At 33.6% G+C, this 12,279-nt stretch overlaps 1 protein-coding gene across 5 annotated transcripts; it reads right to left on the bottom strand.

Moving 5' to 3' along the window:
* Positions 1–2,081: 2,081 nt before the first annotated feature.
* Positions 2,082–4,731, bottom strand: LOC144553516 (Calcineurin-like metallo-phosphoesterase superfamily protein). Of its 5 annotated transcripts, none has more exons than XM_078301707.1 (8): positions 4,404–4,731; positions 3,994–4,077; positions 3,844–3,878; positions 3,409–3,520; positions 3,117–3,193; positions 2,888–2,996; positions 2,679–2,813; positions 2,082–2,367 (listed from the first exon to the last, which is right to left on the bottom strand). In XM_078301707.1, exons 1-8 carry the CDS (start codon positions 4,662–4,664, stop codon positions 2,290–2,292), a joined length of 891 nt encoding a protein of 296 aa, XP_078157833.1. In that variant the 5' UTR covers positions 4,665–4,731; the 3' UTR covers positions 2,082–2,289. The 5 variants fall into 5 exon arrangements, with proteins under 5 accessions (XP_078157833.1, XP_078157834.1, XP_078157832.1 ...); XM_078301708.1 differs by having other exon boundaries at positions 2,082–2,395; positions 3,117–3,205; positions 4,404–4,730; XM_078301706.1 differs by having other exon boundaries at positions 3,117–3,205; positions 4,404–4,730.
* Positions 4,732–12,279: the final 7,548 nt, after the last annotated feature.

Genomic DNA, 12,279 nt, shown 5'->3' with positions numbered 1-12,279 from the left:
AAAAATAATATAATATAATAACATAAAATAATATAATATATATAAGTAGGGCTGGCAAAAAAATTCGTAGTTCGTGATTCGATTCGGGTTTGATTCTAGTTTAATTCGATTCAAAATGGGTTCGAATTGAAACAAATCAAACCAGGTTCGATTTCGAAATTAATTCAAACCAAACTCAAACCTAGCCTGGTTCGATCGAAATGGGTTCACGAACTTTGTTTTTTCCTGGTCTGGACCGGAAGGGTGAACCCGTCCAGGTTTTGGGTTTTTTTTTTTTAACCGCTAAGATTAGAGATTGGTTAATTAGGGATGTAACTCGGACGGGTTAATTAGACCAGGCTAGGTTTGAACCCATTTCGATTGAACCAAGCTATGTTTGAGTTTGGTTTGAATTAATTTTGAAACCGAACCTAGTTTGATTCGTTTCAATTCGAACCCATTTTGTATCGAATTAAACTAGAATCAAACCCGAATCGAATCACGAACTACGAATTTTTTTAACAGCCCTACTTATATATATTATATTATTTTATGTTATTATATTATATTATTTTTTGTTTTTATATTATATTATTATATTCGATATAAAACAAAAAATAATATAATATAATATAATAATATAATAGAAAAAACAAAAAATATATAAGCATGATGTTTGAAATGTGAAGTTTCTCGGACGGGTCTTACTTCCCCGTCCGGGCTTGCTTTTTTTTTTTTTTTTTTTTTTTTTTTGGACTGGACGGGAAGGGTGAACCCGTCCGGGTTTTGGGTTTTTTTTTTTTTCTGGTCTGGACGGGAAGGGTAAACCCGTCCGGGTTTTGAGTTTTTTGTTTTTTTAACCGCTAAGATTAGGAATTGGTTAATTAGGGATGTAACCCGGACGGGTTAATTAGACCCGTCCGCTGGACGGGTTAACGTAGCCCGTACTTCTTAGTTCTCGACAAAAATCAAAACCGATCTCCAATCTCGATATTTTATTAATTTATTTTCTATTAATAAAAAATTCGGGTTTTTGCGTGGGTTTTGTTTGCTTGGAATCGGATCCCCTAAATTCTGAGTTGCTTTAGGGGATCCGGACCCGTTTTGCTTTAGCACCTGGGCCGACGGGCCATTTTACAGTACTTAACGGGCCTGATTTTCGTTAAAGGGCTGTAGCGAAGTCCGTTTTGCAACGAGACGGAAAAATAAAACAGCGGTAATTTGAAATTTCAGATTAATGAATTAACACGATTGCTGTGAAATTTTGATAAAATAGTTCGAGTAGAACTAGGATGTTCATTTTTTTTGAACTTTTAACTCTAAAACATATCGGATTAATTTCAAATAACAAATCTGAACTGTTAAAACTCATCTACCTTGAGTTATGCGTCTATATGCAAAAAATTAAAATCTTCAAATTAATTTTGTGTAGAATCAAGTGGTAAAAAAAAACTCAAAAAATGCATCAAAATTAATTTGTAAATCTTCTAATTTTGACCACTTGATTCTATACTAAATTAATTCAAAAGTTTAAAGTTATCATGTTCTTCCTATCGATATTTTGTGGAATCGTACCTCTTTTTCAATATTTTTTTTCCTATTAATAAAGAAATCGGTCATGTACAGTATTAATGACATAATCCCGTTTTCCAACAAAACCCGCAATTGAGACAGGAAAAAAACATATATTCTAACGAAAAAAGAGGAGGGTTTGTGATAGACTTGGCGAACCAGCGGTAAAAAAACAATCTCTTTATGGAAATGAAACTCTAATAAATTAGGTAGGAGTAGTACTAGAATGGGTGACCTCCTGGGAAGTCCCTGTGTTACTGATTTCGGTTGGATTTCATTTGTAGTCTAGCTCAACTTGTTTGGAAATAAAGGCTCTGAAGAAGAAGATATTCTAATGATCTCAGTAACCAGCATAGCATCGTAGAAGAATAAGTTCCTATTAGCTTGTTTGTTTGCCTTACTAATCTCAACCAGTTTATGTTGAATTTTTTTAAAACAAGTTGAATTTATGTTTTACAAATACCTGTGCAAAAAAAAATTTGCTACCAGTATTTCAGTACTCTGGCCTTTATAACAAAAATTTAATAGCATGCAACTGGAATAAGAGAACATATTATTATTTGTAATTATGTCCCGGCTCCCCCCTGAGCCTGAGACAAAACAGTTGATTATGGATATGTTTGCATTTAACAAACTTTAACAAAACACCAATGGACAGGCATCGAAAAAATGAATCTTTTACTATATCACATAAACTTCACCCAAGACTAGCTATAATGAAATTCGTATGAAGACAATCTATATGGCTTCTCTTCCTTGTTGAGAAATTGAATTCTTCAGTTCTACTATACCTCCATAATCTACCGAGTATGTTTTCTGCCATAAAAAAATACTGTTAGTTCAGCTACAGAGTGGAGAATTTATCAAATAGTACTACACCTTGTGTTTACCAACTATTCTGTTGTTATATTTTCTCTTCATTTGACTCATGGACAATTTCTTAATGCATTTTATTTCAGATAATTAGGTTCCCATCTCATGGCAATCAAACAGAACAGCACTATTTCAACAGACCTTGTACATGACTAGTGGTATTTACCAGTATAAGGCCTCTATTACAATCTGAAATTAAGCATTACTGACAGCTATAGAGATCTAAACTTTAGGAGCAACCAGTAATTACTCACAATCTCTTGGGGGCTAACTCCATGTAGAAAAAAGCTACTCTGCAATCTATCTGTTGGTCTGGGGTTTTCAATGTATGTAGTTCCTCGGTCGTTGTAAAAATAGCTACTGCATCCATTAGTGCTGAGATATGCATTCTGAAAAATTAATCTAAATCAGTAATGAGCAAGTACAAGTACAAATGCCATTACAAGGGTCATAAACACCTCACCACTCTGTATCTCAGGAAAATGTCTCGAAAAAGGCCCCACAATATCATTGCTTCTTTGTTATTCTGCTGATTACAAATCACCAGTGGATTGAAACCAACAACAATTCGCCTAGCTTGAATGAAGAAAGATTTTCATGAGTGCAGTGTAAATTGGCCTAATTATGTCTCTAGATGCAACTACAAGACCAACAAAAAGAAACTACCAGTCAAAAAGAAGTAAAGAAACTACCAGTCACTGCTGGTAACTGCTAACGTTTGCTTTAACCAATTTAACTGTTCCTTGAAATCTGTGTCGTTTATCTCATTCTGCGAAAAATTCTAGCAGTGGAATTCAAGATCAGTTAGAAGATTAGCACATGGCATTCCATGTAAGATAAAAGCACAAAAGGCACACAATCTCAACAGTTACACTTAATCTATGCTTGACATTTTGTCTATTTTAGGCTTTCTCTGTGAATTGAGGTCAAAATATAGTCCTTTTCATTTCTTTATGTTTCTCTTGCATAGTTCTGTAAGCTTACCTGGAACGGCCCAGTATCTATACCAATTACTTCAAGGACCTGTTCATATGGCAGCTGTATTTTCTTCATGAAATTACCAATTCCTCGTCCTTTTGAGGCGGTAGTAGTATACCTATTAGTAAATTATATACACAGCAAATTTAGCATGTCTTTCACTACTTGAACTAATTTTCAAGAGCAAAATTATATATGCCTTTTGCTCTTCATTTATGTACCGTCATTCCTTTGGTATTTTGTTACTTAAATGTTGTTATTCTCGATCTTTTTTTATTTTTGCCGGTCTTAGATTATCCAGTTTAAATTGTGATAATTTTGCCTAATTTTGTTTGAACGGTATTGGTAAACACAAATGCACTGTCATAGATAGCTACTAGCAACTATTGTTACTCAGATAGGTGAATAGAGTTTATTTTCAAAGGATAGAGAGCAGCTCACCAGGGAATCTTTGATAATTCAGGATGAAGAGTTACCTGCAACAAAGTAAAATGTAACTTTGGTAAATATATTAAATATTAGATAAGAGTCGTTAAAGAATTACAGAACAAATTGAAAAAAAGAAAGATAACTAAAAGATAAATAAATTACATTGAACCAAAGTGGATCTACTTCTCCAAATTGACCAATATTAAGCACAAAGTTTGGCTTGTAGATCTTTGCAATCATCCCCATCTTCCTTGACAGATAATTTTTAAAAAAAAAACACTTATTATTCCTCCGTTCTAGAAAAATGAATCATAAAAATCAAATCAAAAAAATATTTTTCTTTAGACTACCCTTTACAAGTGAATAAGCTTTCTTGCTTGATATGTAAAACATAAATAAAAGGAAAGAAGCACCATCTCTTTTGCCTTCTAATAAAAACCAGATATGTAACAATTTGAGACATCTACCGTAATGCAAGCTATTATCGCCTAATTACGATGTTCAATTACGCAAATGATAACCAAATTACAAGCATGTTCGTCAATCAAAGATATCGACAGTAGTCAACAAACCTGTTTTAAAAGCCGAGATTGCAACTCAAGAGGCCGAGATCCGCCAGCGACACTCACAAAATAAAACTCTGTAGAAGATCCAAAGCTCCTCTCTTCTCCTAAACCTGGCGCGCTTGAGAGAGGTACCTTGATCTGGGGCTGGCCAATGTTGAACGCCACGAAGAGGAAGAAGCATAGAGCGGCTTGCGTGAGAAAGGTGCGTAGCCATGGAACCTCCTTGGCTGTGCCATGGAGGTGTGCGCTGCTTTCATCTCCTTCCATTGGGATTGCGCTCAGTTTCGTCTCTGGTGCTCACTGCCTACAATCCCGAAGCAATCATTCTCGTACCTTGACCGATGACCGATCACTTTTGAGGAATTCGAATTCGTATCCTCTACGTGAACTCAAAAAGGAATCTTCTGAGTTAATGCATCTGGACTGTCGGATCAGCTTTAAGATCGTGTAAGTTAGATCCACACTAATATTTAAGACATCATATGTTTTAGGCGGAGGCCGGATAGACTCCGTTACAATCGGACGGTCAATATACAGACGATGCGGACTCGAGGAATTCGTATCCTCTGAGGCTCTGGGATATCTCATATATTGCTTGACTTTTTTGGAAAATTTAAAGCTCAAATAATACTGGTCCCTCCGTTATCACCGGACACGTCGGTCACGCAAAAAATGAGATATCTCAGAGGATACGCACATGGTAGAATGAGATTTAGTTTATTTTAATATGGCACGAATCTTAAAGATCGGTGCGCAGGTTCGGAAAAAAAATATTCGGCTGGATTTCATCGTGATGAGTGTGGTATCTGAGGGTACAGTGGTATAGCCGTATAAGTCACATCAGGTTGAGTCATTGAAGGCTCTCTACTCGGATAGTCGGATTGCAGAGTGCTGGTCGAGGCAGTGGTAAGAGATGACGTCGAAGAAATTTCATCACGGAAGGCAACTGAAACCATTGTGCGATGTACCAGGCTATTGCAACAATTGGGGGATAAGGTTTATCTTAAATACATCACAAGGGAAGCCCTACTGGAGCCACATGCCTTGGCTAATCATGCGAGAAGAAATGGTGTTAAAATATAGATCTCATTATTTAATTAATATAGAAATAGAAATTTACTTATCTACAAATATAGATAGATAACGGTAACCTGTACCGTTATTACTAAAATAGGAAATAGTACCAACGACTAGTTTTGAGCTTTAAAGTTATAAATATAAAATTTTGTAACAAGAAATACACACTTTTTTTCAATATATTTTTTTCTCTTCATTACATATTTTCTGTCTCTAAAATTCAATATGGTATCAGAGCAATAGATCTAAAACTATACCGCCTGAGTACCACATAAACTAGCAAAGCTAGTCGGTACTAGCAAAAAAAATAAAAATAAAAAATCAGCAAAAATCAAAATGGCTCAAGAAGGGCAGGGGCAACAAAAGCTAACAAACAATTTGCTCAATGGCCAAAATTATTTGTCATGGGCAAAGGCTGCATATAGAGCTCTGAGTGGTCAGGAGGTGTTAGAATACATCACCGACGAGATTAAAGAGCCAACGGCAGCAGATCCAAGTAATAAGACCGAAATTGAAAAAAAGGCAGCGAAAAATTGGAGAACAAAAAATGATATAATCATAACCTTGCTCATATTGTCAATGGAGCCAACCGTAGTCGACCTCTTCGAGACGGCCGACACGGCGTATGAGTTGTGGGAAGACGTAAAAACTATGTACGAGCAACAAAACAATTTTTCCCATATCTATCAACTCATGCAAGAAATCAACAAGAAAAGCAAATATCAAGAAGTAATACCGAGTACCTCGGTGCTCTTAAGAAGAAAAAGGCCGAACTTCGGACTTACCAGCCTCTAAACACAGATCTTACTATATTTCAAAAACGAGATAAAGAGGATGACATCTTTCAATACCTCGCCGGGTTAAATCCGAGTTATGAAGTGGTAAGATCTCAAATCATGACTACAGTACCTCTTCCCTCTTACTCTCAAATTCAAAACTTAATTCAACAAGAGGAGAGTACAAGATCTATCATAGGTGGTCCACATAACACAAAATTCGAAGAACACGAGACTCGTTGCTTAGCCGTAAAAAACCCCAATTTCAACCAAAATCAACCAAATCAAACCAAAACCGAAAAATGCAATCACTGTAAAAGAGAGGGTCACACTCAAGATCGATGTTGGTTTCTCTATCCGCATCTCAAACCTAAAAAAATTAGAGGGGCGGAGAAGAGAGGATATAGGCAAAATTGGGAAAGAAACGGTGAAAAAAACAGATCCTACATTGTTTCAAATGAAGAAGAAGGTGTAAATAGACTAACGGGTCTGAATCAAGTCGGATTGGGAACCCACATATACCCAGGCAGACCCATTAGCCAATCTGGAGGATTCAGCGACCAAAGGTTCGGACCCGTTACAAATGGCAGACCCGTTGATTACCTAGGCAGGCCCAATAAACCAGGCAAACCCGTTAACTCAAGTTTTTTTGGAAACGGGTCAGTTCGAATATGGCGCTGGTGGGTCGATTCAACCGGGTCAGGAGCAGTACTGCGCTGGCGGGTGGAGTGCAACCAGGGTAGGAGCCTATTATTGTGCTAGCGGGTCAGGAGGTGCATATGGCATTGGGGATCAAGTACAACAAGCTCTGGAGCATCTTTCTGCGCTGCTTGGGAGCCAAAACACCCCTAGTGCATGTGGTATTGCCTCTAACTTAAAAGATTAATTTTTTAACCAAATTATTATAGATAGTGGAGCAACAAACCATATGTTTGGTAACAAACAATTAATATCAAATTTAAACCTGACCAAGAATGATAAATATGTCTTAATTGCAAAAGGCATGAAGGCACAAATAAATGACATAGGGAAAAATTAATTTATGTAATAAGTTAATTAAGAATGTTTTATACTTAGAAACATTTCCCATAAACTTACTTTCTATAAATAAATTAACACAAGAATTAAATTGTAATTTATTTTCTCTTGTAAAAACGTCATATTTTAGGACCGAGAAACCGGAGTCAAGATTGGTGAGAAATTTTTACAAAACGGACACTATTTATTGAACTCCAAGCAATTTAATTTTTGTACTTCTGCAACCGTTAATTTTGATCTATGGCACAAGAGACTTGAGCATCCATCCGACAAGACTTTAAGTAGTATTTTAGATTTTAAAAATTCAAATTGTATGAATTGTGAAACATGTAAGTTAGCTAAGCAAACAAAGCTTCCTTTTGTACCTTCTTTTAGCAAAACTAAAGCTTTATTTGATTTAGTTCACTCCGATGTATGGGGACTGGCTCCAATTGATTCATATAATGAATTTAAGTATTTTGTTATTTTTATTGATAATTTCTCAAAAACTAATTGATTGTATTTATTAAAATCTAAAGATGAAGTGTTTGGATGTTTTTTTGAATTCTTATGTCTTATAGAAACTCAATTTAATGTCAAACTCAAAATTTTTAGATCGGATAATAGAATCGAATTTATAAACAACAAATTTTCAAGCCTTTGTAGAGAAAAATGCATCATACATCAAACAACTTGCATAAATACTTCGAAACAAAACTGAGTATCGGAAAGAAAAAATAGATATTTATTAGAAATGATACGAACTTTATTATTTCAAAATAATGTTCCTAAAATTTATTAGTCGAATGTCCTACTTTGTGCCACGCATTTAATTAATAAATTACCAAGTGTCGGTTTATATAATAAAAGTCCATTAGAAATCATCTACCAACAAAAAATTACATATGGTCATTTAAGAATATTTGGTTGCACAAGTTTTGTGTACATCAAAAGAAAAGATAAACTTGATTTTGTGTCAAATAAAATATATTTCTAGGATACTCATATTACAAAAATGGTTATAAATGTTATGATCCAATTAATAAAAAATTATAACTTTCTAGAAATGTTACATTTTTTAAAAATGAGTCATACTTCAAAGAAAAAGTATTTGGCCAAACAAATATAAACAACCAAGTTCGCCACACTGGAATGCCTTACATAGATGACTTAAATTATGAACCAACCAATATTTGTGAAAATGGAGTTAGTGAAATTAATAATAACACAAGTGAAGGTTTAGTGCAAAATAACTTAGGAGTTAGAAGGTCACCTAGGATACCAATACCATCAACTAAATTTAGAAATTATGAGATATACACGGTTCAATACCCAATAGAAAATTTTATTTCTTATGACAAAATTTCATCCGAATACCATACATTTCTCACTTGTGTTGAAAATAAATTAGAACTAAACAAATATCAAGACGCCATTGGAAATTCAATTTGGTGCAAAGCAATGAAAGATGAACTTAATGCCTTAGAACAAAATGAAACTTGGAAAATAGTCCTCTTACCAAAATAAAAAACCGGTTGGGTGTAAATTGGTATATAAAATCAAATATAATAGTGATGGTACCATAGAACGATATAAGGCAAGATTAGTTGTCAAAGGGTTTACTCAAACCTATGGAATAGATTATAACGAAACCTTTGCACCGGTGATAAAAATAAATACCGTTAGAATTTTATTCTCTATTGCGGTAAACAATGGTTGGGACCTTTACCAAATGGATGTTAAAAATACTTTCCTTCAAAGAACACTTGAAGAGATATGTATATGATATTACCACCCGGTCATAAATTGGAAAAATAATTATAACTTGGTTTGTAGGCTAAATAAATCAATATACGGATTGAAGCAATCTCCAAGGGTATGGTATGGCAAACTTAGCTCTTATTTAATTTCTTGTAATTTTAAGGTTAGTAATGTCGACTATTCTCTATTTACCAATTGTGATGGAACCAACAAATCTCTAATTCTAGTATATGTAGATGACATTAAAGTTACCGGAAACAACTTTGAACACATCCAAAAAATCAAAAAACAACTAAAAGAAAATTTTGATATAAAAGATTTAGAATACCTCAAGTATTTTTTAGGGATAGAAGTGGATTTTTCAAATAAAGGACTTTTTATCTCACAAAGGAAATATACACTTGATTTATTAAAAAAAACCAGTAAACTAGGATACAAACCGACCTCTACCCAAATTGATAACAAGTGTAAATTAAATAGTGAAGATGGTGAACCTATAAAAGACATGAACCAATTTCAAAGACTTATAGGAAAATTGATCTACCTAACGGTTACTCGTCCGGATATATATTTTTCCGTGAGCCAAATTAATAAGTTCATGCACTCACCTAGAACATCACATTTAGAAGTTATAAATAGAATTTTGAGATATTTAAAAAGGAATCCCGGAAAGGGTATTTTCATAATAAAAAAAAAACAATAACTCTAACAATATATGTGGCTATTCTGATGCAGATTAGGCTGGAAGCTTCGATAGAAAATCGACAACTGGTTTTTGTACATTTGTAGGCGGAAATTTAGTCACATTGAAAAGCAAGAAACAAAATATTGTGGCACGTTCAAGTGCCAAAGCGGAGTATCGTGTCATGGCATCAACCGCAAGCGAATTAACTTGGATTAAGCAACTCTTATCGGACATGGGGTTTAAAACTCAAGGACCTATGAAAATGTTTTGCAATAACAACTCGGCACGACACATAGCATCAAATCCCGTGTTTCATGAGCAAACGAAACATATAAAAGTAGATCGCCACTTCATTAGAGAGAAAGTTCAAGCAAAAGAAATAGAAACACTGTATGTTAAAAGTGAAGATCAACTTGCGGATATCTTCACCAAAGGCTTGGACCCAAATCCATTTGAAAGAATTACTAGCAATCTAGGATTATATGATATATACATTTCTAGATTCAAGAGGTGTTAAAATATAGATCTCATCATTTAATTAATATAGAAATAGAGATTTACTTATTTACAAATATAGATAGATAACGGTAACGTGTACCGTTATTACTAAAATAGAAAATAGTACCAATGGCTAGTTTTGAGCCTTAGAGTTATAAATAGAAAATCTTGTAATAAAAAATATACACCTTTTTTCAATATATTTTTCTCTCTTCATTGCATACTTTTTGTCTCTAAAATTCAACAAATGGCAGCGCAATAAGAGGAATTTAGACAACAAATTGGTTTTGGAGAAAGGATCAATGGGCAGATGTTTGTGTGGGATATATCACTTGAATTCGAAACTCTTTGAAAGGACACAAGGACCGGTGAAGAGACTGGTAAATCGGGCTCAGGAGATGAACCAGGGGCAATAGTATAATTGTTTTTGGTAAGGAATTGAAGAGCGGTCTGGAAGAATTGAGGCGCATAAGTGAAATGGGAGAAGAAAATCAGATATTGTGGATATTTTGATAAGGAGCAACTGTCAGAAAATAAATGGTGGAAGTTACCAACAGACCCTCCAACTTTGAATATTTCACATATGTGAAGGAACGGATAATTTATTTTCTAAGTTTACTTTTAAAATTATTAATGATTAGGTAGCACTTTTATTTTCTTAGTTTTTCAATTTTACAATATTGTAATAGTTTTAGAGTTTATAATATAATTCACCTACGGGTTTCAACTCAAAAAAAAAACAAAGTTGAGTCTCTCCGTTCAGAGTTCAGACAATGAAGAATTCAGGTTGAGTCTCCACTCAAAAAAAACAAAAAAAAACAATGAAGAATTTAGGTCTATTTTGAATTTTATATTCACCGAGTCGTATTAAATTCATGCGGAAACGTAATGAACGATTCGATCTGACCACGTCAGAGGTGATCCGACTTTCTTTTTTTGTTGTTTAAAGATTAGTGGCGGTGATCCGACTTTTATGAAAAGATTTCTTTTTAAAGGAAATAAACAAAAATCTTCAAACCAGCACGACTAATTTGAAATTTACAAAAATCAACTCCATCAAACCAAGAGATCGGTGAAACAAATGAGGCACTTGCTCCACCGGTCCACTGATTCGGTGGAGCTATCAAATGACCCATTTGAAAATTCTCCCATAAATTTGTTTTCAACCGATTAAAATATTATAATTGTAAAAAAAAATTAAGAAAATAAATAGAGTTTTCTAAAATTTAAATCTACTGGAAGGTCCATAAAATAAAATATCTTAAAATTTAAATGTAATAGAAGGACAACAAAATATTTTTCAAGTGAGATTTTTTTGTGGTTGTAAATAGATAAAAATATTTCTCTGTGTGTTGGTTGGAAAAAAAAAAATGTTAAATTCCGAGTTATTAATTCCGGTTCAAACTTTGAATCTTGGTGAATAAAAAAACATCGCGCTCCTTCTAATACATTAAAATTCTAAAGTATTCCATCTATTTTTCTAGAAGTCATTTTATATCTTAATATTTTAATATTTTCTTAAATTTACTTCTACAAAAATAAATAAAATACCTTAGAATTTGGATGTACTAGAAATACCACGATATTTTTTATTCTCACAAATTCAAAGTTTGAACCGTAATTAATAATTCGGAACCTAATATTTTTATTTTTATTTTTATTTTCTACCAACACACGAAGAAATATTTTTATCACTTTACGGCCACAAAAAATCCTACTTGAAAAATATTTTATGATCCTTCTATTACATCTAAATTTTAAGATATTTCATCTATTTTGTTCTGTTGTCCTTCTAATACATTTAAATTTTAAAATACTCCATTTGTTTTCCTAAAAATATTCTACAGTTCTAATATTTTAATCGGTAAAAAACAATATTTTACAGTTATTTGATGGCTCGACCAAACCAGTGGACCGGTGGAGAAAGTGCCTCATTTACTCCAGCAATCCATTGGTTCGGTGGAGTTGGTTTTTGTAAATTTCAAACAAGACGTGCTGATTTTATTTGAAGATTTTTATTTGTATTTCTATTTTTTGTTTGAGTAAATTTCATGGGAGGTCACTAAAC

The sequence above is a fragment of the Carex rostrata genome, chromosome 4 (assembly GCF_964058835.1).
Source record: "Carex rostrata chromosome 4, lpCarRost1.2, whole genome shotgun sequence".
In the NCBI taxonomy this organism is placed as follows: domain Eukaryota; kingdom Viridiplantae; phylum Streptophyta; class Magnoliopsida; order Poales; family Cyperaceae; genus Carex; species Carex rostrata.
This window is presented reverse-complemented; position numbering and strand designations above follow the sequence as displayed.

Coding starts and splice junctions, on each gene's coding strand:
- LOC144553516 (XM_078301706.1), bottom strand. CDS start 4,664: ATGGAAGGAGATGAAAGCAGCGCACACCTCCATGGCACAGCCAAGGAG. Junction 3,206..3,408: donor TAGATACTGGGCCGTTCCAG/GTAAGCTTACAG, acceptor TTCCACTGCTAG/AATTTTTCGCAGAATGAGAT. Junction 2,814..2,887: donor TTTTCCTGAGATACAGAGTG/GTGAGGTGTTTA, acceptor TTAATTTTTCAG/AATGCATATCTCAGCACTAA.